At 47.7% G+C, this 23,830-nt stretch overlaps 1 protein-coding gene and 1 long non-coding RNA gene across 7 annotated transcripts in view; both read right to left on the reverse strand.

Annotated features, from left to right (window-relative positions):
• Positions 1-367: 367 nt before the first annotated feature.
• LOC140699866 (uncharacterized) lies at positions 368-8,377 on the reverse strand. The gene is made up of 3 exons (XR_012078123.1): positions 8,320-8,377; positions 8,034-8,223; positions 368-606 (listed from the first exon to the last, which is right to left on the reverse strand). It is a non-coding gene; the product is annotated as an uncharacterized lncRNA (long non-coding RNA).
• Positions 8,378-21,191: 12,814 nt separating this feature from the next.
• Positions 21,192-23,830, reverse strand: part of FGFR2 (fibroblast growth factor receptor 2) — a 100,558-nt gene continuing 97,919 nt past the window's right edge. For 5 of the 6 annotated variants that reach the window (XM_072972013.1, XM_072972016.1, XM_072972012.1 and 2 more), the window contains one exon: positions 21,192-22,831. In XM_072972013.1, coding sequence (XP_072828114.1) covers positions 22,667-22,831 — 165 coding nt within the window. In that variant the 3' untranslated portion in view covers positions 21,192-22,666. Of the gene's footprint in view, positions 22,924-23,830 lie in introns of all 6 variants that reach the window. The other variant, XM_072972014.1, reaches the window with a different exon arrangement.

Below are 23,830 nucleotides of genomic sequence, written 5' to 3' on the forward strand. Positions count from 1 at the left end.
TGTCTTGCATTAAGTGTAGTTCATTTGTTAAAATCGACACACTGATACTGATGCATTATTATTAACTAAAATCATGGTTCGCGTCAGGACTCACTCTCAGTGTTGTACACCCTGTGGGTTTTGGCAAATATATAACGGCCTGTATCCATCATTATAGAATCATACAGAGCATCTCTCCTGCCCTAAAAATCCCCTGGGCTCCACCTATCCCTCCTTCCCCCAAAAAACCAACAAAAAAATGTGTTTCGATACCCAATTTGCTAGAGAAATGTGTATATTTTTCTCTTCAAAATTAATGGTGGTGATTCATTTAGGTCATTGGATCATCATCAAGCTGAGCTCGCAAGTTCTCCTGAAGCCTGGTCAAGAACTTGCCATACCTCCCATGTTCCCTGTTCATGGAGAACCTGGGCTACTCACTGGACCATGGCAGCCTCTCGCCAGGAGCCCAGTGGCAGAGCCAAACTCAGTGGCTGCCCTTCCCTGGCAGTAAAGGAGGGGTGCGGAGGGCCCAGGCGTCCTCTCGCTGCCCTCACGTTACCCAGTGATGGATGGATGCACGTGCAGTCCAGACTGTGCTGAAGAGGACGGACAGGTACCCGGAAACTGTGAGAATGCAAAGAGAAGACAGAGCTTATCAGTTCAGAGCTGTGGTTCTCAAAGTATTGCCCAGGCGCCCCTGGGGATCCCCAAGACCTTTTCAGGGTTTCATGGGTTCCAAATGACTTCCTTAACAATACTAAAATGTTATCTGCCTTTCCACTCTCATTGTCTCCAAAGTGTACAGCGGTGTTTCCCAGAGGTTCCATGATTTGTGTTGCATCAGGTTCACTGCATAAGCAGGTACAAGTATCCAGATGTCCTCCATGAAGGCAAACAATAAAGTTTTGCAAAATGTAAAAGAATGCCACCTTTCACTTTTTTGTTTTGGGAAATATATTTAATTTTCATTTAACAAGTTACATGTGTTATGTAATAGGTTGATTATTGTTATTTTATGTGAAATAAATACTTGTGTTTTTTTCCAGTTTCATTTTCTAATATGATATATTGATAGATATAACCCAGATTAACAAAGGATTTTTGGAATCTTCAATAATTCCTAAGGAAGTAAAGGAGTCCTGAGACCAAAGAGCTTGAGAACTACTGATTTATAGCAAATGATTTAGAGTCTGGCAGACCTGGGATGAAAACCCAGTTCTGCCATTTGGACGAGTTATTTTTCCACCCATCCCCCCACTTCCCCACCCCACCCCAGCCCCAGAACCTTGGCTTATTATCTGTAAAATGCTGATAATAATGTTTACGTCATGGGATGGTTGCAAAGATTAATGACCTGACATATAAAAAATCACCTATGGTCCCTGGCATAGATGAGGCAGTCACACAGTACAGAGGAGAAGGAAAAAGAAAGTGTAAAACTGAGCTCCCATCCTCAAAGTGAATATCTAGTGGATTGTTCACATGTGGTCGGACATGAAACACCAGTAAATATCAAAGAGGAATATCTCCTGCTCTGTGTGCTACCAACGGTGGTAAGCTGAGGCTGATGGGCCTCGAAGGACAGAGGAATTTACACGAGCAGAAGGAAGGGCTTTTCTCCTCTGTTCTTACGGGAGAACAACATAAACAAGGGCTCAGAAGGAGCAGTGGGCAGAGCCTGTCTATGGGACAGTGAGCAGACTAGCCAGCCTGCACGTACACACACTCACACACGCCACACACACCCATGCACACGTGTCCACACAGAGTGCGTATATATCCATGGAAGTGATCACATCCAAAATCAAGTTCCTTGTGCAATCGTAATGTAATTAACAGGACCTTAGGGTTCCCCGGTTACCAACCATCTCCTCTGTTGCTCTTCCACCCTTGTCTGCTCATCCTAATCCCAGGCCCCACCCAGAGGTCTGGATACAGTAGGTCTGGGCAGAACCCAAGCATCTGTATTTTTAGACAAGCTCCAGATGTGCAGCCAGAGGAGGGTTCCCCAGGACACTCTGGGCAGGCACCCAAGAAAGACCTGAGCGGTTCTGCCTTTAGAGAGCATGCCTGTAACAGAACTGGAAAGATAAGGCCTAGAGGAGGGGCCAAGTCACTCTGCTCTGAGTGGAGAAGGCCACGGCCCAGGGAAACAAGACCAGCAAGATAAATCACAGGAGGCGAGAGAGGGAAGGAGAGACCGCTGTGGACTAAGGCATCATCGGGACCTCGGCAGGAACCAGATGGCAGACTTAAGATAGGATCATTCTGGAAGGGTGTGGAAGGAACCCCAGGGGCAGTGCAGAAACATGGCCACAGCACACCCCTTACCACCTTCAGGCACAGTGACTGTACCCCAGGGGAGCCTCGACTGGGGAGGCCACCTTGAAAGGAGCAGGGGCCTGGGGTCAAGTGGCAAGGCCAGCCTGAGGTGACCTCATAGGGAGGTAGCTGGGGATGGATATGGAAGAGATAAATATCCCAAACTCTCTCTTCTGTTCCTCTGGTCCCACACCCAATGGAGGCCAACAACTCACCTGTGTGTCCATAGGTGTCAGCATCTGGGACAGAGAGAGGTGGAGAGGGGGGAAAGTGGTCCCAGAGGGGCAAAGGGGAGATGTCAGCCCAGCTCAGATGGTCAGAGAAGGGTTCTGAGCAATTCTCAGACATGTGTCTCAGCAGCCCTGGAGGAGGTGATGTGCTGACCACACTAGAAGGTCAGTAACCCTGACCACAGCCCATGCGCGCTGAACTCGGGAGACTGGCCAGCCAGTGCCAGGTGCTCCTCCAGCACCTGGAGCCCCCACAACCCAGCCAAGCAGAACGTGTTATATGTGGGCACTCAGGCTCTGAGAAATTAAAAAACCTGCCTGAAAATGCAGAGCTAGACAGTGACCGGGAAGGACCCAAACCCAGGTCTACTGTACAAAAGCTTGAACTCTTGAGCTCTGACCAACTCTCATGCTGTCTTTTTCCCAAAAAGAAAGTGTGTGTAAGTCTCAAATAAAGAGAATCCTCCTCAGGAACCTGTCCCCTAAAACTGAATTAAGGAACTGTATTAGTCAGGAGAAGTTAGGCTATGAGGCAGTAACAAACATATCCCATAGTTTACAGGCTCAACCACCCAAAAGTTTATTTCTCACTCCTAGCATCATCTAGTGCAGGGAGGCAGGGCACTTTGCTCCTTGTAGTCACTGGGGGACCCAGGGATCCATCTCAACATATGTTTCCACAGTGGCTGTGGGAGGGGAAGGGAATACAGTCGAGTACAGAGTTCTCAGCTACTAAGTCCCACACATCACTTCTACACATAATTTATTGGCCAGAGCAAGCCCTCTGGCCCCACCAGAGTTAGAGAAGGGCCGTGCCCTGTCCCAACGACCTCCATGCTAACTTCCCTTGGATCCTTAACTATGTGCCAGGTGTGGTGCTAAGCAGTCTGTACATATCATCCTATTTGAACCCCACAACCACCTATGAGATAGAGTGTATTTATAGCCACACTTCACAAATGAGGGCAACAAGACAGAGGGGTTAATTTGCCAAGGTCACACAGGTAAAAGGAAATAGGGTCATGGTTGAATCCAAGCCATCTAGCACACTGAACCCCTAGACTCTGATCATTTGTTGATCATCCAACAAATAATTGTTTGTGCAGGGCCTAAATGGCAGGAATCGAGGACCTAGTAGTGATCTGGCGAGCCGAAGCCCCTGCACTGGTGGAGGTGCAGTGCGAAGGACCGTGCGCTCTGATGGACTTCATCTCTATAAGGTGCTTGTTAGGATTTTTAACCCCAAATCTCAAAGCTGGAAAAACACTGAAGAACCCAAGTCTAAATGACCCTCTACCTCATCTTCATCCCACTTGGTGGGGGAATTCTCTCTGCAGCACCCCCTCCTCTTCGTTGGGGCTCTACAGTGTCTGTGTGTCAACACTGCTTTCTGTGGAGACCGCTCGCTCAGCTTAGCACACGTTCATCACAGCGTTGAGCTCTCCCCATCCAGGGCCCCAGGGGGAACCCAGTGACCCTCTTCCTTGAGGTATTCCCCTTTTACACGTTGGAAAGTGTTACCACATTGTTCTCTGGATAAGAATCAGATAAGGGGGCCACATTATAAATGCCCCATCCTGCTCCTGGAACGAGTGAGTTTCTCTAAAGAAAAGCAAATTTCCCTGCATTTCCCACCCTGGCCTCCACGTGGCTACCTTTACAGATTCTGCCTCCACTGCTCCAGATGCCAGAATGTCCTCACTTCGCTCCTTTGTGCCTGGCACTCCCTGAAGATAACATCAGTCAGGCCACCCCCTCCGGGCCAGCTTTTTCTGTGGGTGGGGAATTCTCACTTCACAAAGTCAACACGTGTTTTGTTTGGGCCCTGTGATAATGTTTGCTCACCCTCCTGGAAAAGGATGGGGGGTCCCCCTCAGAGAATTATCTAATCAGCTCTAGTTTCCCAGGCCTTTCTTGTTGGATTTTAACTACATTTTTAAGAGAAACAGCCAAAGACCACAGGTTACTAAGTTTCTTTCTTCTCTTTTCCTTTTTATCATAAAGATTAGGTCCAGGCATTAAGACTTGAATTATTCTATCTTTTCTCAAATGGACCATATCACGTGGCCTAATACCTAGTATTTGCTCAGTACTTAGAGGTTTGTTTATTTTTATTTGTTTCTCACTTACTTCCGGTGAGACAGACATCAGAATTCTATCCATTTTACAGGTCAGTAAACTAAGGCTTAGTGAAGTTCAGCAGCTGGCCCAATGTCACACAGCCTTTAAGTGGGAGAGCTGGGGCTTGAACTTCAAGTTTAAACCAACCATGCTGCGACTTCCACTACGTGCTTGCCAAATTCTACTTCAGCGAAGCATAATTTCCACTTTTGATGATTTTGTGGCCACAGAATGGAACCAAGATGTTTATTCAGCAAGTGTATAGAGCATTTCTGGGCAGATGCCATTTGGGATCGCGCCTAGGAAGGGAAAGCGGGTGGGCAAACACCGGGGGTCCAATGGAGAGAGGGTCCAATTCATCAGTTCTCACTGCATGCGGGTGGCCCTACTGAAAAGCCAAAATATGAGGCAGGCCCTGGGCACTTCCCTCTGGATCTGCAGAGAGTGGGTTCCAGGGACAGGGTTGCTGAAGAGGCTTCTGAACGAGAAGGGTGGACAGGCCTTTGAGCTGGGACTCGGAGGACCAGGAGGAAGGTTTGAACAGGCGTAGAGGAAGGTCACTGGGCTTCTGGACAAGAGCAGCCGAGGCCCAGGTGGGAACGCCAGTTCCAGGGAATTTTTTCTTTTGGTCTTTTTTTAAAAATTGAAGTACAGTTGATTTACAATGTGTTAATTTATAGTGTACAGCATAGTTATTCATTTATATATACATATATATATTCCTTTTCATATTATTTTTCATTATAGGCCATTACAAGGTATGGAATATAGTTCCCTGGTTACACAATAGGACCTTGTTGTTTATCTGTTTTGTATACAGTAGGATCTACAAATCCCGCACTCCCGATTCATCCCTCCTCACTCCCTTCCCCTCCGGTAACCATAACTTTGTTTTCTATTTCTGTGAGTTTGTCTCTGTTTTGTAAATAAGTTCTTTTTTTTTTTTTTTTTTGATTCTAAGTGATATCATCTTCATTTTCAAAAGCTTTGGCTAACCTAAGAACACGGGGCCACAGAAAACATCACAACCATCCATCTCCCCCCAGAAGCAGGCACCCCATGAATAACCCCAGCTCCCAGCAACACCTGACAGGGAGGCAGAGAAAGAAAGGACCCAGACTTCAGCCACACTGGCACGCGTGCGCATGCACACACACACACACACACACACCCCAACTTCCCTCTGGCCTCTTCTGCAGCTTCTGTCTCTCAAATATTCTAGCTCGACCATTTTTCTCAAGGCAAAAGCACAAGCCTTTGGGGCCATCGGAAGCCAGAGAGGCAGCCACCTGAGTCCCTGAGGCAAAACCCTCCACCTCCAGGTGTTTATTCTGGTTTTTTGTTTCCGTGTTTCCTCTTTATTGGCTATAAACTCCCTGAGGGTAGAGAGCAGGTTTATCAGCTCAGGGCACCCACAGAGCTGCGCACAGCAGGTGCTGAATCACTGGGTGATGGGGGGTGGCCCCAGCAGGGGCTGGGAGGACGCCCTGGGTCAGGCGATGGTACCACCGTGGGCGCTGCCTTCCCCTCTCCAGCCTCAGTTTCCCTCTTAAAGTAAAAGATTTGGGTGGGTCATCTCGAAGACCTCTCGGGCTGTCTTCCTCCCTCTCCAGCCTGGGACCCTATCTTGGTGGCTGAGGGGAGGTGCAGTTTTGTTCAGACCCCACTCATGCTCTCCTGACCCTTTCTGTCCCAGAGCTTTAAAGTGTGGAGAATGGGCAGGGAGCCCTCATACTTGGTGTGCATGACATGCACCCCAACCCCTGCCGTGGGCCCCATGGCTGCAGCTTAGCCGGGGGGGGGGCCTGCTCTGGAGCAGGGGCCCCAGCTCCTTGAGGCTGTCATCTCTTAGCCCTATGACCACAACTGGCCTGTCTCTCAAAGCCACCTTTCAGAATCACCCATCAGCCTAGAATCAAGCAATGTCTTCATGTCTTCCTCACCGAAAAAGGTGCCCAGGCCTCAGGGATGTCCGTGAGAGGAGGAAAAAGACTCACCCCACAGCCAGAGGGTTGGAGGCTGTCTGGGCTTCTCACCAACTCCCAGTGTCATGTGCGTTTTCAGCTTTCTGGCACCCAATCCAACATCCACTGTCCCCGCTTCTCCCTCAGTAATGGTGTCCTGATTTCCAATTGGAATCGTGCAAGCAGTCTGCTGAGGCTGTCATTCAAGATGCCCTGCTCTCCCCAAGCCAAGAGATGGCATTTGAGCCCGGCAGAGCTCACACCCGCAGGTCTTCCTCGGACTCTGAATCGCGAGCAGAGAGAGAGACAAAAAGCAGGAAACCATCGGTGCCCTTGTTCCGGGGGCAGCACTGTGGAGACACCTTCCATCGGCTTCTGCCAAGACTCTCAGAGCAGCCCGCGTGCCGGTTCTTCTGCCCTGGCTGGTTGACTCCTCTCTGATTCTGTCCCATCACTTTCAATTTCCTTTTCTGTTGCCCACATCCCAGAAGCCCTCCCTATCTCATTCACCTTTCAGATCGTAAGGAAAAGGGACAGAGATCATACTGCTGGTTATCTCGGGGTGGCACAGCCGGACCCTGCCTCTTCCCAAGAAGCAGGACCACTAGCATGGCAGAAGCATGAGTGAGACCAGAGCTCCTGTCCTGATGCCACCTCTCAGCTGTGCGGCCTCAGGCTCCAGACTTGGCTTCTCTGAACCTCAGTTTTCTCATCTCTAGAATGGGAACGTTTGTCTACCTGGTAAGACTGGGGTGTGGGTAAATGAAATGCCTAGAGAGGCCCTAGCACAGGGCTGGAAACATGCAGGATACTCTGCGAGGGTAGATTAGATTCTGATTCTCTCTTTCTGATCAGAAAGTCTCATTGCTTCTCATCTATTAACCTCAGGATCTATTTGAGAAGCGCACTCAGCTTCTCTCTGATTCACGTGCACTGAAATCACCACCTTTTTCAGTTGCCCAAACCATTGGGTCACCAAGAAAAGCCTTTCCAAGCCCCTTTTGGAAAAGGACTTCTTTCTCTAACTTGAAACAAGGAGGAGTCATTTGCCAAACTGAAATAGCACGTAAACCTTAGAACCCACAGATTTGAGTGAATTCTAATCTTGGCCAAAACTGGCAGGAGTGAGAGGGTGGGGGGGGGAGGGGGAGGATGAGTCAGAGATTCCACCCTTCAGAGGGGGCAGCCTAATATGGCAGTGGGGAGCCACGAGAGACGACTTAGGTATGCCTGGACTTTCAGACTGGAGCCACGACTCTGGCCAGGAACCAGCTGTGCCCCCCGCCCCCCCACCTACCCTCACGGACACATGGAGCAGAGCCTTGGGTGGCAAACCAACACAGGGAGCCCAGATCAAGTTGGAAGGAGCCAGCCAAGAGACCAGGACCTTGACCCCAGGAATGATGACACCTACCTTTCTCCCAGCATGCCCTGGGTCCTGGGCCAAAGATGGACCTGTCTCTTCAGGCAGGACGTGGTCCTCACCGACTCCAGGTGTCCTGAGTGCAGCCGATGTCAAGTCCGTGAGCCGGCACATAAACATGGCAACAACAGTGAGCCTTCCCTCCGCGCAACCTCAGAGCAGGTGAAATTGATTTTCATCCCTGGAGGAAGACAGGTAGGGGAGGAGCTTCAAAGGCGAGAAGAGATTTCTGTTGCGGATACTTTTACAGTTTAATGAAAACAGAGATGCCTCTTACGTGGTGTGAGTGGGAAGCACAGCCTTGTTCTAGTCCTGGCTTGGATCCTCACTACCTGTGTGACTTTGGGCAAATCACCTTGCTTTTTTGTGCCTTTTTTTTTTTAATCATCTGTAAAGTAAATGAAGAAGTGGTTTTCAAACTGGAGTGTTCATTAGAATTACCTGGAGGGCTTGTTTCCTGGGCTCTGGCCCAGAGATTCTGATTCAGTAGGTCTGGGGGAGGACCAAAGAATTTGCATTCCTAACAAGCCCCCAGGGTTACAGAATTGCTCAGGCATATTCAGAGGGAAAAGAAAGTCTCACTCTCCTGCATTCCCAGCATAAGTCCTCTGACTGGACTGGCTGAGGCCGCATGTCCACTCCTGATCAGAATGTGCTGCCTGGCCTGGCCGACTCCCGCCTCCATCCCTGGGGCCAGCAGGTGAATCCATTCCCCCAGGCCACCAGGTCGTCAAAACAGAGAGCGGGGATTACTGGGAAGGGTCAAAAGAGGGAATGATGCTGGAGAGACGAGCCACCACGCCTGCCTTGGTGTCAGAGCCGCCCGGGGGCCCCGGGGAGGCCCGCTCCCCAGCCCCTCTTCTTCCCAGCACACCTGCCTAGAGAGTGGTCGAGGCCTGGGAGGAGTCCCAGCTCAGGTCCCCACCTCCAGGGAAGACTGTGCTTAAACGTTCCAGACAGATGAATGCCATCCACACCTTCCAGGAAGGCGGTAATTAGATCTCCTGCCCGGAGTTCCTGGGGAAACTTCAGCCACACGCTCGAGTCAGGCTGGGTCATTCGTGTATAAACCTGTGTCCTGGACAAACGTCCAGAAAACGGCCATTCGCACCTGGGCGTACAGGCTGGCACAGTGTCTATTTGCTGGCTTCGGTGAGAGTCCCAGGGGACGAGGGTGACAATGAAGGGGTCGGTGTGTCTCCGCCTGTGCCCATGACGTCCAGTACTCCCTGGGAGGTATTCGTTCAGATGAGGAGTTCCGGTTTTAGATGATTTGTTCCTGAAGGGGAGTCAGCCACTTACCAGCCTTCCTACCGAAGCTTCCCATGGCTCACCCAAGTTGAGGAGCTCAGGAAGTAAAGAGAACAGAGATGAAACTTCTGGTCTCCAGTCTGAGATGACAGTCTCAGGGCCAGGAATGGATCCCAGTTTGAGTCCCTACTATGACCTTCACCTCAAATCTATCCAGAGGTTGATCAAAGCACTTGACTTGGGACGCATTCACTGGAGAACAGAATGATGTCAGGATTCAGGCAGCAGACAGGCTGTGTGCTCAGGCAGACTGAATGCAATCCAGGCTGCGTGACCTGGGGTGACTTCGCGTGACCGCTCCGTGCCTCCGTCGAATGCAAATGGAATTCCAAGAGCGCTTATACCTCAAAGGTGGTTATGAAAATGAAAATGTACGGAGCACTTGAAATGGTGCCTGGGGCACGCTGAGCACTTTATAAATGTCAGCTATGACTATTCAATTCACAAGGCACTGATGAAGCCCCTCCTATGGGTCAGACACTGTATTAGGTGACAGAGACTCAGAGATCAGTTAACAACCTGGAATAGCGCCTTCAAAGTGTTCATGGTCAAAGGGAAGATAAGACCCAGAGAAAGAAAAACCACTACACACAATGACAAATACTGTTGCTCAGTTTTGAATAAAGTACTAACTCCACCTGCAGGAGACCAAGAAAGCTTTTCAAGGGCTGTGACGCCTGACCTGGGCCTTGAATGAGTTTGCCAAAGACAGGCGTCTGGGGAAGCCATTCTAGAGATAGAACAGAACGTTGATTTGGGGAGAGGGCCTGGCTGTCCATGGAATGATGGGTTCCGGGTGACAGGAGCATAAGGTCCCTCAGTGGGGAGTGGCGTGTGACAGGCCTAGTGAGTTGGTTAGTATGTCCTGTGGCAGATTTTGGACTTTCTCCTGAGACAGCAGGAGCCAACGAAGTTTTTAAGCAAGAGCATAGAATGGGATGGGATGTGACTTTGTTAGGACTAAAACTGGGAGGAAGGTGGAGGGTGGCCTGGCTGGGAGAGACGGAGACTGGCAGGCTAGTCAGGAGGTGAAGCCCCAGCAAGCAACGGGGAGGACAGGGGCAGGCCACGGCTGTGGGGATGGGAACAAAGGGGACAGAACCAGGGTATTTTCATCAGGACAACGTAAATTAACACACTTAGGAGACACCCGCTCTAGGAACTCTGCCAAGGCCTCCTGTCAGTGCAAACCCCAAATGGGGATGATGGACAAAGTCCTCTTTTATGTAGTCCTCTTCCAATAGAAAAAAAAAAAAAGACCCATTTTAACCATGGAAATAAATAGAGGAGATGATGGCTTTAAAATTAAAGGTTGGAAAAACGTCATGCTGCAAAATCCCAAACCCCAAATGTGGTCGAGGACGCCACAAACTTTCATATTTGCACTTCAAGAGTGAAAGATGTTTTGAAAGAGTCCTTGAAATAGAGATTCCCAGGTTCCCCTGGGGGAGGACCAATTTTGGTCCAAAACACATCTTTATGGCTGAGTTTTAAAGCCCAGGAAAGTGTTCCTAATGGAAATGCTGACCAGCCTGTCCACACACCACCCCAGCGAGATCGCGGCTCTTTAAGAAAAATGAGATTTTCCCTTGCAACTAGGTCAACTGGGAAAGAAAACAAGCGTTTCTTCTGGAAAGTTTGCAGTTTTCAAATGGGACGCTAAGAAAATAACTTCATTATGGAATGGGAGGCTTTATTGCTTTCACTTTTACCTGAAGCCAGGTTAACTGGTTTAGAGAGCCAAGAGGCTGAAAAACAGGCACCACCTGTTGTCCAGGCGTGTTGTCTGACGAGCTGGGGAGAATAAACCTTCCTGGATAAGCAAGTTCTACTCAGGAGCTCAGACATCCACTGAGGCCTGGCAGGTGCATCAAAAACTGAGGCCAGCCAGATGCGGGCTGACCAGGTGGACTCACGTGCCAGGCCTAAAGGGAACAGATGCTAATCTGCACTGGCGACGGTGGCCATGTGGCCAGTGCCACTAACATCTGAATTTCCAAGGGAAGCTTGAGATCTGCGTGTTAAAATTCAGAAATCTTGCAGGATCAAGGCAGAATTTCAACACTTCAAGAGATAGAGAGGGAAAGAGCGGACTTGTTTGTTACGCACTGTATTGGAAGCCAGGAGTCTTGGGTTCCTGTTCCAGCTCTTTGACCCATTTTTCTGTATGTCACTTGGCCAGCTGCCAGCTGCTAGCCCCCCTTTTCCAGGCCTGTGAAAAGAGGGGCTAGGATGAGGTGAATTCCAAGCACTCAGCCACCTACAGCATAGGACTCTACGCCCTCAGCTGATAGAAACCATTCAACGTGTAGGAGGTGATTTCTGGAAATCAGAGGCGACCTTAAGTTAATGGTGAGTTCAGGAATTCGGGTTGGTGCAGCCCACAGTTTTCTTTTCTCGGGTTTCAGGTGGTTTTTCAAGAGGAATCTCCCTAACCTCTGGGAGGAAAGAGAACTGATAAGCTGAAGTCACAGTGAGGGTCCAGCGATAAGATGGCCGGCACTCCCACCCCCGTGAGCCCCACAGCGGCTTGCATAGGCACCGAGACTCTTGGCAATATCACCACTCCTCAGCCTCACAACAAGCCTGGAAGCTGGGTACCCTTGTCCATTTCTTTGTCTGCATTTTGAAGATAAGGCAACGAAAGCTCAGAAGTGTTAAGCATCTTACCCAAGGTCACACAGCAAGTAGAAGGCTAAGAGAAAGCCACAGTAAACTGAGGTTGGTTTCTGTGAGGAAAAGCTGGGCCGCTCATTGCTAGGCACTAAAAACCCAAATACTGCAGGAAGAGAGAGTCTCAGTTAAAAATGGGCCAGTGTCAGCATATTTGCACACTCCGCTCCTTCCACAACTTCCCCGGCCACATGAAGACAGCCGTGGGCAGCTCTGCCTTAGGCCTGACATCACAAAGCCTACACCATCCTGGATCACATTTCTGTTGTTTTGGAAGACTTTCTTCAACCAAGTAGCCCACCCTCCTTCTACATAACTCAGTTTAAAAACAAATCAGATTCGTTACCTGGAAAGAAAATGGGTTTTTCCCATTTCTCTTTGATGGTATTTTCTTTCAAAACCCAGGATGTGGGAAAAGACAGGGTATCGTCTGTGTCTATTTGACAAGTGCAGGAGCCAGGCCTGCCAAGTCATCCTCATCCCTGGTCCTGACATCAGAGAAGACATGCAAGTCTGCCTTTGTCTCCAGAGAAATGACATTCCTTGTGCCCTGAGAGAACTGGGCCTTTCTCCAGAACCATGAGTCTTAAGCAGCCAGAAGGAGCCAGAGAAGCTTACGCCGTGTCTACAGCAGAGTCACCACCCACGGCATGGACCCTGACCAGGCCCCAAGGCCCACCCCCTCCTGCCCAAAGCTCACCTGTGAACCTGGGTCTGGACCGAGGCATCTTCTCCTGGCCCAGATGCTAAGGTTTCTTACTTACACACATGCTCACAGTTACCCTTTGGACCAGTTCCTGTTTTGCCTCCTTCCAGGGCTTCTCCCAAAGTTTCCTGATGACAGCTGTGTTGGGGGCGGGGCCAGGGTTTATACCACTGTTCCCTTTAGAAGGATCTCAGCCCTGCTGACACCTTGGTTTGAGTCTCTGGCCTTCAGAACAGTGGCAGAATGAATTCTGGTTGTGTTAAGCCACCAAGTTTTTGGTCGTTTCTTACAGCAGCAAGAGGAAACTATAGGACTATTTCAACCCTCCATCCCTAGTGCAGTGCTGGGCCCACAGCACATAGCTCCTGGCTGGCTGGCTGGGTGGAGCCTCGACATCGTCCCAGAGGTTGTCTCCCGACAAAGCAACTGCACAAATGTGCTTTGCGACAGTCTTATTATATAAAGAGCCATCTCTGAAGGTACCATCCCCCTTTCTCCTCACCCAATGCCGACTCCACCCCAATAGCCTTTCCTCCTCTGGAAACATGGTGTGGCCACACATTTCTAGAATGCACCGTGACCCTTGGTTCTGTCTCACGGGAGCTAAGTTAAACACTCCACCGGAGCCTCCCTTTGCACAAACTCTGATAGCGTTTCAGCTGTGCAGGACAGACGGTGCCCCGAGCCCTTCACGTGGAGCTTGCCCTGAGCCAAGCCTCCAGGCAGCTCAAGGAAGGCCCAACTTCTTAAGGGATGGAAAAGGGTCCTCCACGTCCCTTCTTACCTGTGAGGTGGACGAGTAGGGGTGGTTAGGAATGGCTAGACATTTGGTCCGGCAGACTGCTGGGAGAAGGGCTTAGAAATGAAACTGCTCAGGTTAACTGGACTCTTGGAAGTGGCTGGGGTGGGAGGGGTGGCTGGGGGAGGTTTCAGTGCTCCCTGTCTGATCTCCAACCCCTCAAAAGCAACAGCAACCGCCAAAGCACTTGATATACATAAAGGATTACATGTGCTTGCGATGTAAAAGCAGCTTTAGATCAACTCCCCAATTCCGCTAACCCTCCTCCATGCCAATTTCAGACCCTCCACCCATTCTATGAAGAAATTCTGGAACCATCCATGCCCTCCCACCTCTTTTTGGGGGAGGGGTAATTAGGTTTAAAATAAATATTTTAAATGGAGGTTCGGGGTACTGAACCCGGGACCTTATGCATCCTGAGTATGTACTCTACCAGTTGAGCTATCCCCTCCCCCACCACCTCTTTCTTTCTTAATAGCTGGTGTGGTCCTCTCAAGACGTGGAGCTGATTTGAACTCTGCCTAAGACGTGCTTGGATCATATGAGATCTTAAATAACCAGAGGAATTCTGAATGTTTTTATTTTTCTAAAAAGCCGTGAAAACCTCATCTACAACGGTGCGTGTGCACACACCCACATGTAACCACAAATCCTTGTCTGGGCGCTGCCCGGGGGCCCCTTCTCAGGTTGTCTTGGGTCTACAGGTGTCATGTAAATCAGGTCAGGCCAACAACGTGTACCTTTCAAGAACACCATTTACATCCTTGCCTGCTCCCTCACACCCGCCCCGGGCTGCCGCCGAGCAGCTACGTGGGCCTGGGCTTCCTTCCCCAGGAGTCCCCTTCATCTCACATCTCCTGCACGTGACTAAACTCCCTTGCTTTCAGGTCAGAAAAATAAGGGCTTAGTGCTTGATTTGCTTTAAGCCTCATTTAAAAGACAAGGGGAAAGCTGAAACCAAACCGAAGCATTTTTATTACCAGTCTCCATTACCTGTATACATTGACCGCATACGTAGTTTTTTGTTGGTTTGTTTTTTTTTTTTTTTCCGGATCTGTGTACATGGGGAAGTTGCTTGCTGATTTATGGGACAAGGGGCTCTGTGATTTCAAGCCTTCAGCGATCTGACCTTTAGAGATCATTTTAACTCCAGCTTTAGGGAAGCAAATAGAAGTCACATTCAGTTACGGGTCCAGGGGAACTCACACAGCTCCAGCAAGATCTGTCCTGGGATGGCCTTAGAGTTCAGGGAGGAGTTTGGACCAGAATGTGTGCCTACCATCTCGTCCATGAAACTCTTAATGCATGCAAGAACACCAGAGTGATGGAAAATAAAAGCCAGCCAACAAAATTGTAAAGCGGGCCGTCCTGCCCCCTGAACGCGGTGTTCCAGCCCTGCCGAGGAGCACAGAGTGTGACGGCACAAAGGTGCTCCTTCGCTGGGGGAGATCAGATTTACTTCCTGCCAAACAAGCATCATTCAAACCCGAATGTCAACCTCTCACCTTCCCTCCTTCTGGAAGAACCACATTATTTATTTAGCCTTTGGTTTACGGATCTCTGTGGCAACCTTGTTTGGAAGAGTACCGGCGCATGTTGGTACACGCAGCTCCCGGGGAGAAGCAGCACCAGGAAGGCTCGCCTAAACACGTCACACTGGCCACTAACTGTCCCCAAAGGATTTGAGAACACCCTGCTGGGGCAAAAGGTATTTTTCATGACTTTCATCCCCACCCTCAGGCCTTTCAAGTGGACCCCATTCTTGAAAGCATCCCCCAAGTTCAGACCCTTGTTATCCGCTACCGTATTGACCACAAGCCACCTGCATGGGGCTGGCATCCACCTAGTACGTCATTATCTAAACCAGGGGTCAGCCAACTTTTTTGTAAAGGGTAACAGATAGTAAATATTCTCAGCCTTGGGGGCCATTTGGTCTCTGTCAAAACGACTCAACTCTCCCATGTCACGCTAAAGTGGCCACACACAAGAGATAAATGAATAAGCATGGCTGTGTTCCAATAACACTTTATTTATGGGCACTGGATTTTGAGTGTTATGTAATTTTCATGTGTCACAGGATTTATCTTTTTAATTTTCTTTCAGCCATTTAAGAACAGAGAGCTCGAAGCCAGTACAGAAACAGCAAGTAGGGCGCTGGCTTTGGTCTGTGGGCCGTAGTTCAGCCACTCCTGATCTCCACAAGAGGGGGACAAGTGCCCCCACTAACCACAACCCTGGCCCCAGCGATATCACTGCCGTTTTGTGGTTTAGCTTTTTGCCTTTGCCTTTCTCATTCACAGCACTGGCTGCCTCTGGGTGATGGCCAGCAGCGAACCAGGAACTTCTGTATTTTGGTTAAATCTAAATCCACTATGAAGCACCCAAAGGGCTAGTCTCACGGGGAGGAAAGACCATGCCAGGAAGGAGTCCAGGCTTCTGGCTTCCTCTCGTGCTGTGTTAGTGTATGCAAAGACACAGTTAGTCTTTTTTTCAGAAGCAGCAGCAAGAGTCAAGTCACAAAACAGTGGTAAAAGGCAGTGCTCGCTCTGCACGAACGCTCCCACCATCTTCCTCCATTTAAACTTCTGCAGAAGGATTGGCAGGAATCAGAGATGCCTGTCGATGGCCAGAACGCCTGATGAACGTCCCCACAGAACTGAGAGAGTTTATTTCAACCTTTCCAACCCTTCCCGGTAACTTACGCCAGTTGCCCAACTCCCGAAGAGTCACGGGGACGGCCCGTGCACAATTCAACTCGCAGTCCTGGGAGAGCACTGTTGCAGGCCGCCTCTGTTTTTCCCACGTGGTATTTCCTTTTGTCACGGTACTCATTTTGATTTGCTTGTTAACATCACCAGCAGAGCCAGAGAGGCGCTTTCCTTGCAGAAACTTTCCTGGAGCTTCGGTCTGGACTGACTTTTTGACTGGGGTACTTAAACGACACACCAGCTTGGTCAAGACAGTTCCGAAAGCAGTGAATTGTCCCTTAAAAGTCATACGGGGCGTTGCCTAGCAGTGTTTATAGAGCGAACACTTGTTTAAAAAGAGGGACGTTACAGGTCGAATGTTGTAAACATATTTGCATGCTTTTAAAACAGTCTGATCATGACTTTCACTGACTTAAAACTTATTAAATATTGTTTTGTTTACAAAAGTGGGGGAGACATGATCCTTGGGAAACTCACAACGGACTGCAATTTCTTGAATCTGTTTCTTTAGTAATAATGACAATTATAAATATATGCATATACACATACATGTATTTTTCTTTGTGTCTTTCTCTATGTCTATGTCTACATAGAGAGATGACAGAGACATACATACATAGACAGATAGAGATAAAGCAGCACCTAATATTTGAGTGCTATGTAACAGACACCGTGTTTAGTGTGTCCCAGGTAAAATCTAATTTAATTCAACCATCATTTGAAAAAGGGATCATTTGTCACCATCCCATTTAAAGGCCAAGAAAACATTTCCTTCTTTATTGTTAATTTATGAGTCCATAAATCTATCCCTTTCCAAGTACATCACGTTGAGGATTTTGACTTGTCAGGGACACAGGCAAGATTCACCTAAGTGCCGTCAGCGAAGGAATTAGGACAGGAGAAAGAGACTCAAAAGACACAATCCAAAGAGAGGCTGTGGTCTGAGCCACAGGAGGAAAACTCACTTACCTGCATATGTTTTTGTTGTAGTCATTTTATTTTTTATTGAAGTCTAGTTGATTTACAATGTTGTGTTAGTTTCTGGTGCACAGCATAGGCATTCAGTTATATATATATACACATATATTCTTTTTCACTATAGGTTATTACAAGATACTGAATATAGTTCACTGTGTTATACATTAGGACCTTGTTTGTTTATTTTACATACAGTAGTTTGTATCTGCTAATCCCACTTCTAATTTAGCCCTCCCCCCTTTTCCCTGCATCTGTATTTTAAGCCTAATTCCATCACTGAACTGCTATACACCCTAGAATTCAGGCCTGCAAATGAAAGAAATCCACGGCCTTTTATTTCAAAGGTCCCAGGAGATGACAAGGCCTGCTGGCGTTTCCAAATGATTGGCACTGACAGTCCCCGTATACGCCGTCTTCTACAGCACCTCATGTGACCTCTGAGACAGGACTTGGAGGTTAATTTTGAGGAGCTCATCAAAACCCCCGGAAACCCTGAGGAAAAGAGGACGCGGAAGGGCCCCGTTCCAGAATGTCACTTAAGACGTGGAAGGCTTCTGTAGTCCCTGCCCAGCCAAGTCATTTCAAGGCTTCCAGGGGATGAAATGTGAGAGAAGATAAACTTCGCTTTCATCTTCAAAAACATCAAAAAATAAATAACATCAAAATGCAGGCTGGACAAGGAGGGCTCACTGTGCATACGTAAGTGATCTTACATTCATCGGTCCCAGCGGACTGCTCAAGCTCACTACAATTTATTTGCTTATGGAACTGGGGACACGGGGCTGAGAGGCACTCAAGGATTCCAGCTAGAAGGAATCTCTACCCCTCTGTACCACGTGGCAGGGCTTCCTTCCTTTCTCAGCCAAGAGGAAAGAGATGGAATCGATCAGTTTCTCAGGCCCTCCACTCCACAAGGCTGCACCGAGGTCTCTTAGCTATCCTGGCCATTTTATACGTGCAAAAGCCAGGCCAATTCACTGAAGTTATCTTGTTCTAGAAAATCCAGCAAGGTATTATGTACCTTTGATCCATGATCTAAGTAGTATTTCCTCAGCTATTAAAATCTTACGAAGACAATTTACACCCACTGGGCTATAATAAAAATAAAATATGCACCTGAAACTAACACTGTAAATTGACTATACTTCAATAAAAAATAAGAATAAAAAATATGAACAGTAACAAGTTAACAAGTGTTGGCGAGAACATGGAGAAGTTGGAATCCTTATACACTGCTCGTGGGAATGCAGAATAGTGCGACCACTTTGGAAAGCAGCCTGGCAGTTTCTCAAAGGTTAAACACAGAGTTACCATATGACCCAGCAACTCCGCCGCTAGGTACACAACCAAAAGAAATGACAACATATGACCACACGAAAACATGTACACGAATTGTTAACAGCAGCACTATTCCTAAAGCCAACAAGTGGAAACGATCCAAATATCCATCAACTGATGGATGTGCAAACACAATGTGCATCTATCCACACGACGGAGTAGGATTCGGCAATAAAAAAGGAATGAAATACTCACACAAGCTACAGGATGGATGAATCTTGAAAAAATTACAGTAAGTGAAAGAAGCCACACACAAAAGGCCACATATTGAATGATTCCATTGGTATAAAATGGCTAGGATAGGCAAACAGGAGACTGTTGGTTGCCAGGGTTGGAGGAGAGGGTAGCGGAAGTGACTGCTAATTGGTAAACGGCTTCTTTTTGGAGTGAGGAAAATGTTCCAGAATTAGATGGTGGTAATGGTTGCACCATCTTGTGAAAATATACTTAAAAATCACAAATATACAAAAACAAAAATTCTTGGGAAGAGAAGACTGGTTGTTGAGGATGGTCTGCCCGAGCTAAGCTCCTACGGGTGGCCCTCATGCCTGGTAAGACCATGAGGCTGGTGATACAGATTTACAGGTGAGGGAATGAAGGTGCAGAGAGAATCCACGACTTGCCCGGCATCACCCAGCTGTAAGAAGTAGACCAATCCAGTTCCATCCCAATCCACCATCCATCCTCTTCCTCCTGGACTGTGTAAGGCTGCAGCCTTGTTTACTTAGACCATTTCCCAGCCATGTGACCCTCAGGAACCTCAATATTTCTCATCTGTAACAGTGGGGGGTGGGGGTCTCTGGACCTCACCTTCCTAAAGCCTCAATCACACAGTACAAGCTAGCAGACCAACTTCCTGTTTCCAGAATGGGAGCTGGGTCCTCAATCCTTAGCTGTTCAAGTCTGCCAGATGTTTCACTGTAACTGCACGTTTTAGTTTCCTGGGTATGGGATCAAGGAACTTCCCACAGGATCTGGTAGAGGGGAGCTCCCTGAGGTAACAAGGTGGGGAGAAGCTGAGAGTGGATAAGGGTACCTGGTTCTTGGGAAATCCACTGCGCTCTCCTTAAGGCCCGCCTTCTCTGCCCTGCTCCTCCAACCGCCCAACCTGCCCAGGCCACCACCAGCTGGACTTGGACATGGCCTTTTGAATGTACCCCCTTCCTGGTTGGAGACAGCAGAGCTGGGTACTGCTCCTTCCTCGCCAAGATGCCTGCAGCTTTTGGTTCTTGACGTCTCGATGACAGTCACACTATGGTTCAACTAATTCCCATTGTTTCCTTAGGTCCCGGGGTGGGAAAAAGCCATATGTTCTAGGGTTCTGCCGTGTCTGTTTATTTGGGGCAGGTCTCAAAAAAGAAGTATCTCCTGTCCTTCTCATGGCCATGCTACCTTCCTTCCCTTGATGACAAATCTAACTCTAAAGCTAAAATGGCCAACAGCTAGTATAGGATTATAACCTACCTTACCTATTTACAATATAATTTACATTGTAAAAAGCCATAAACTGCCCTTTCAGTCTCAAAAGTATAGACGATGCACCAGGGATGTTCACAGAGAAGAACCTGCATGGACCTGGAGCTCCAAGTCCTTCCTGCAGCCTGGCCATGGGCATCCCATGGGTGAAGACGGCCAGAGCTGCAGAATCACCTTCCTGTACACTTGTGACTAAAGGCTGCTTTCACTTATCTTTTAAATCACCTTCTTCTGGGTGTGATGATAACCCTGTTTGGATAATAAATAGCACAGGAGATTGGAAAATGCAGAATGAGGGCTGGAGGCCACTTTCCAGTTGGCTGGTGAGACCCTCACTTGCTCCATCACAAATGGCCTCAAACACAACAAAGATGCCAAGGATGACATCTTTTTTTTTTTTTTTGAAGAGAAAGTTTTATTTTATTCTGAACTAAAAAACTGAGTTCTATCCAAGGACGGCACTTTTTACCCACCAACAGCCCGAGGAGGTTCTGAGCGCACGCTGAAGTTCAGAAGTCAGGCTGTTTTTGTCTCCCTTTCCTAGTGTGGAGGCTGGCAAGCAGATACAATGAAACCTTGTGTCAGAGATTCACATTTTTTTTAAACAGGTAAAATGCCATCTCCCTCTTCAGTTTCTTGGCAGCATGGAAATAAGTAAAATTATTTTAAAAATTTGTTCAAGTTGTCTCTTTGAAAATTTGAAGCAAATTCTATTCTCCCCATCCATGATGAGGAAGCCAGCCTAAAAGCTTTCAAGGTGCCCAGTATTCAGATCTCCTGAATATCTCCCTTCTCAATACCTCCCATCCTTAGGACAGCAGCTCGTTCCCAAAGCTCCTTCCCATGCCATTCTTACTTGCTCCTCTGGGAGAGCTAGGGCCCAGAAAGGAACACAGACTCCCCTGGGGTCCCAGGAAGCAACCGAGCCTGGACGTGAACCAGCCTCTTCTGATTTTCCACTGGATCCCCCATCCCAGATACTGCTGGTCCCGGCCAACCCCTCCAGCAAGTCACCTGTTTGTAGGGAACAACTGACCTCTCCGCAATCACATCGCACAGCCCCGAAGTCAGCACCTCCGAGCACAGGAAACCATTTGGTGAGACACGAGTATTAAAAAAATAAGCTGCGTGACATTTATTTTGTCTTGTTAACATTAATATCTGTAGAAACATTTTTATTGTCAGTATAAAAATTAACAGGTTTTATTAAATACTTTCTCCAATTTTGTAACGCGTAAAATCAGTGTGATCTGCACTCATGTCACATGGCTAGAGCAGAGTGAGGTGTTTCAAAAGCAACACACAATACTTTCAGTACAGAACGAACAACATGGCAGTGTTTTTTGTCTGACGTTGGCATCGGGCGGGATCTTTTGGTGAGGTCCTGCCAGAACGAGGCGGAAGCAATCCCTTAAAAGGATGGAAGTATCCCGAAAACTATCAGCAGAACAATTCGGCGTTTCAGTTTTCTGCGATGGCATGTGAAGGCTTCTCCATCGCCAGTGAATCTGGAAGCCATTAGGAAGATTCGCTGAAGAGAACACAGGCTAATCTGATAAATGTGCAACTCAAGAGGCAGCAGGCCAGCTGCCGGAGAGCAAGGATTCTGCTGTCATCTCAACGAAGGTCCCTCCTTGAGGAATGGTTAAGGCATCTTTTTAAGAGAACGTTGGTGCCATTTCTCTTGGGGAGTCCAGCTAAATGTTTCCAGGACCAATGACAGAGCTGCACACCCAAACCAAACACCTTCTTATGAACAGGTTCTTTGAATGTGGGCATTTAGGTGGTTTAAGAACCATCATCTGACAGCAGAGTTTAAACACAAATAAATCAAAACATCATTTTCCCCAAATTAGTCAAATTCTGTAAATATTTCTCTTTTCAAAGGATCTGATAACTAGTTAAGTCCAAGCAACAGATTAACTAGTCCGATGGGCTGCCTGCATAGAAATGTCACTTAAATTACAAAAAAAAAACAAACCTACTATAAACGATTAATTGTTTTGTATATTACCAATTCATTAATAAATTAATGTTATACCATTTTCCCTGAAAGCAAAAGTATTTTTCCACCTCTGCTGGGTGAAAATTAAGAAATTCTGTGTAAGAACAGCATCTAGCAAATAGCTATTTAAAAAAAAGAGAGACCAATTTTCTGGGTGCATTGGGACATCCATTTAAAATCAATACAAAAAATAATTCCTTGTAAATATATAATATATATTTATACATAATTTGAATATATTTACATACATCCAGCACCTATATACTGCAATTGTGCTCTGTAAGTGTGTGCTGACATATATTTTCTCCAATTATTACAAAATTCACAAGGAAGGCAGACCATCTGTTTGCCTTGAGTCCGGCTGGTCCACAGCCAGTACCCAGAGTGGGTCACGGACACGGACGGGGTGGCCCATGAAAGTCCACTGCCCCAAACATTCTTCTTCTCCGTGAAGATTCTAAGTTCCAACTGAATAAATTCTTTACACGTGTGCCGATTACGTTTCCAATTATTTACTCCTCTGATTCATATATACAAGCCGAGACAACAGGCTCCTAGAGGCAGGGCCTCCCTGCTCAGTACAGCCAGGTCCTGACACTGCCCCAGGTGGGGACAGGAGGACAAGCTGGTTCATGTTTTAACACTGCCGTTTCTATGTGGATACTGAGGAAGGCAGGGTTCATAAGGCATGGGGTCCGGAGAGAAAACAGAATCATCTCCTGAAGAGCAAGAACTCCTTGTATCAGGGTAACTAGGTGAATACTGTTCAAGAGGCTGACTGAGGTCCAAGTATTCCTGAAAGAAGGGAAGAGAGACGTTTTATTTCATCGCGGGTCAGGATAACAAGGTGAATACGGTTCGAGAGGCTGACTGAGGTCCAAGTATTCCTGAAAGAAGGGAAGAGAAGACTTTTATTTCAAACGCAGGCTCTTGAGACGTTGACATGGGAGTTGGGGTGGGATGGGGGCACCCCCAGCAGGCTGAGACCCTGCCCGCCCTGGTTCCCATAAAGACCTCCTTGAGACCCCAACGCTATCTCCTCTAGGCTGCCCTTAACTTTTCTTCCACATCTCGAATAACCTATTGGCAAGCAGGGAACGCTAACACCCAGCTGAGTGGTCACCTCGACCGGCACAGACCCAAGGACCTCCCGGCTGAGCACATGGTTCAAATCCACATCCAGCAAAACGGAAAAAAAAAGATGCTCTGGATGCCCCGAACCCCTTTTCATAGTTGAGACCATGAATATTTATTTTACAAATCACATTTTACTATTGTAGCTTCTAGGATAATTTAAGGGGAATATGTCTTCATTCAGCGAGTAATTTCACAGATGTAATTCATTACTCTCAGAAGCTCTCTGAGTTGAAAATGTAAACAGGTTCAAGAAAAGCTTGGATATACTCGTGTATGTTAAATCCATAATGGACTGTTAAAGAAAAGTTTAGAAAAATGCAGGTTACGTTTCAAAGTTTTGAAGGTTTGAAATTCCAAATCTGCTCCCGGAAGCATCCATTGGTGTTGCTGTCGGAGAGCCTGGCTGATGGCTCCAGATAGCGTTTCTTCCGACTTATGACAGGGGAGCGCCCACCACCTGCTCTTGTGTCGCCCATGGACTAGGGATGGTTTTTAACATTTTTAAATGGTTGGGCAAAATCAAAAGAAGAATACCTCATGGCATTAAAACTACATAAAATGGTGTAGAATTTATACAAAATTTAAATTTTAGGCTCCATCTAGTTTTATCCGGGACACAGACGCATTCATTTATACACCATCCGTGGCTGCTTTCCC

The sequence above is a fragment of the Vicugna pacos genome, chromosome 11 (assembly GCF_048564905.1).
Source record: "Vicugna pacos chromosome 11, VicPac4, whole genome shotgun sequence".
In the NCBI taxonomy this organism is placed as follows: Eukaryota; Metazoa; Chordata; class Mammalia; order Artiodactyla; family Camelidae; genus Vicugna; species Vicugna pacos.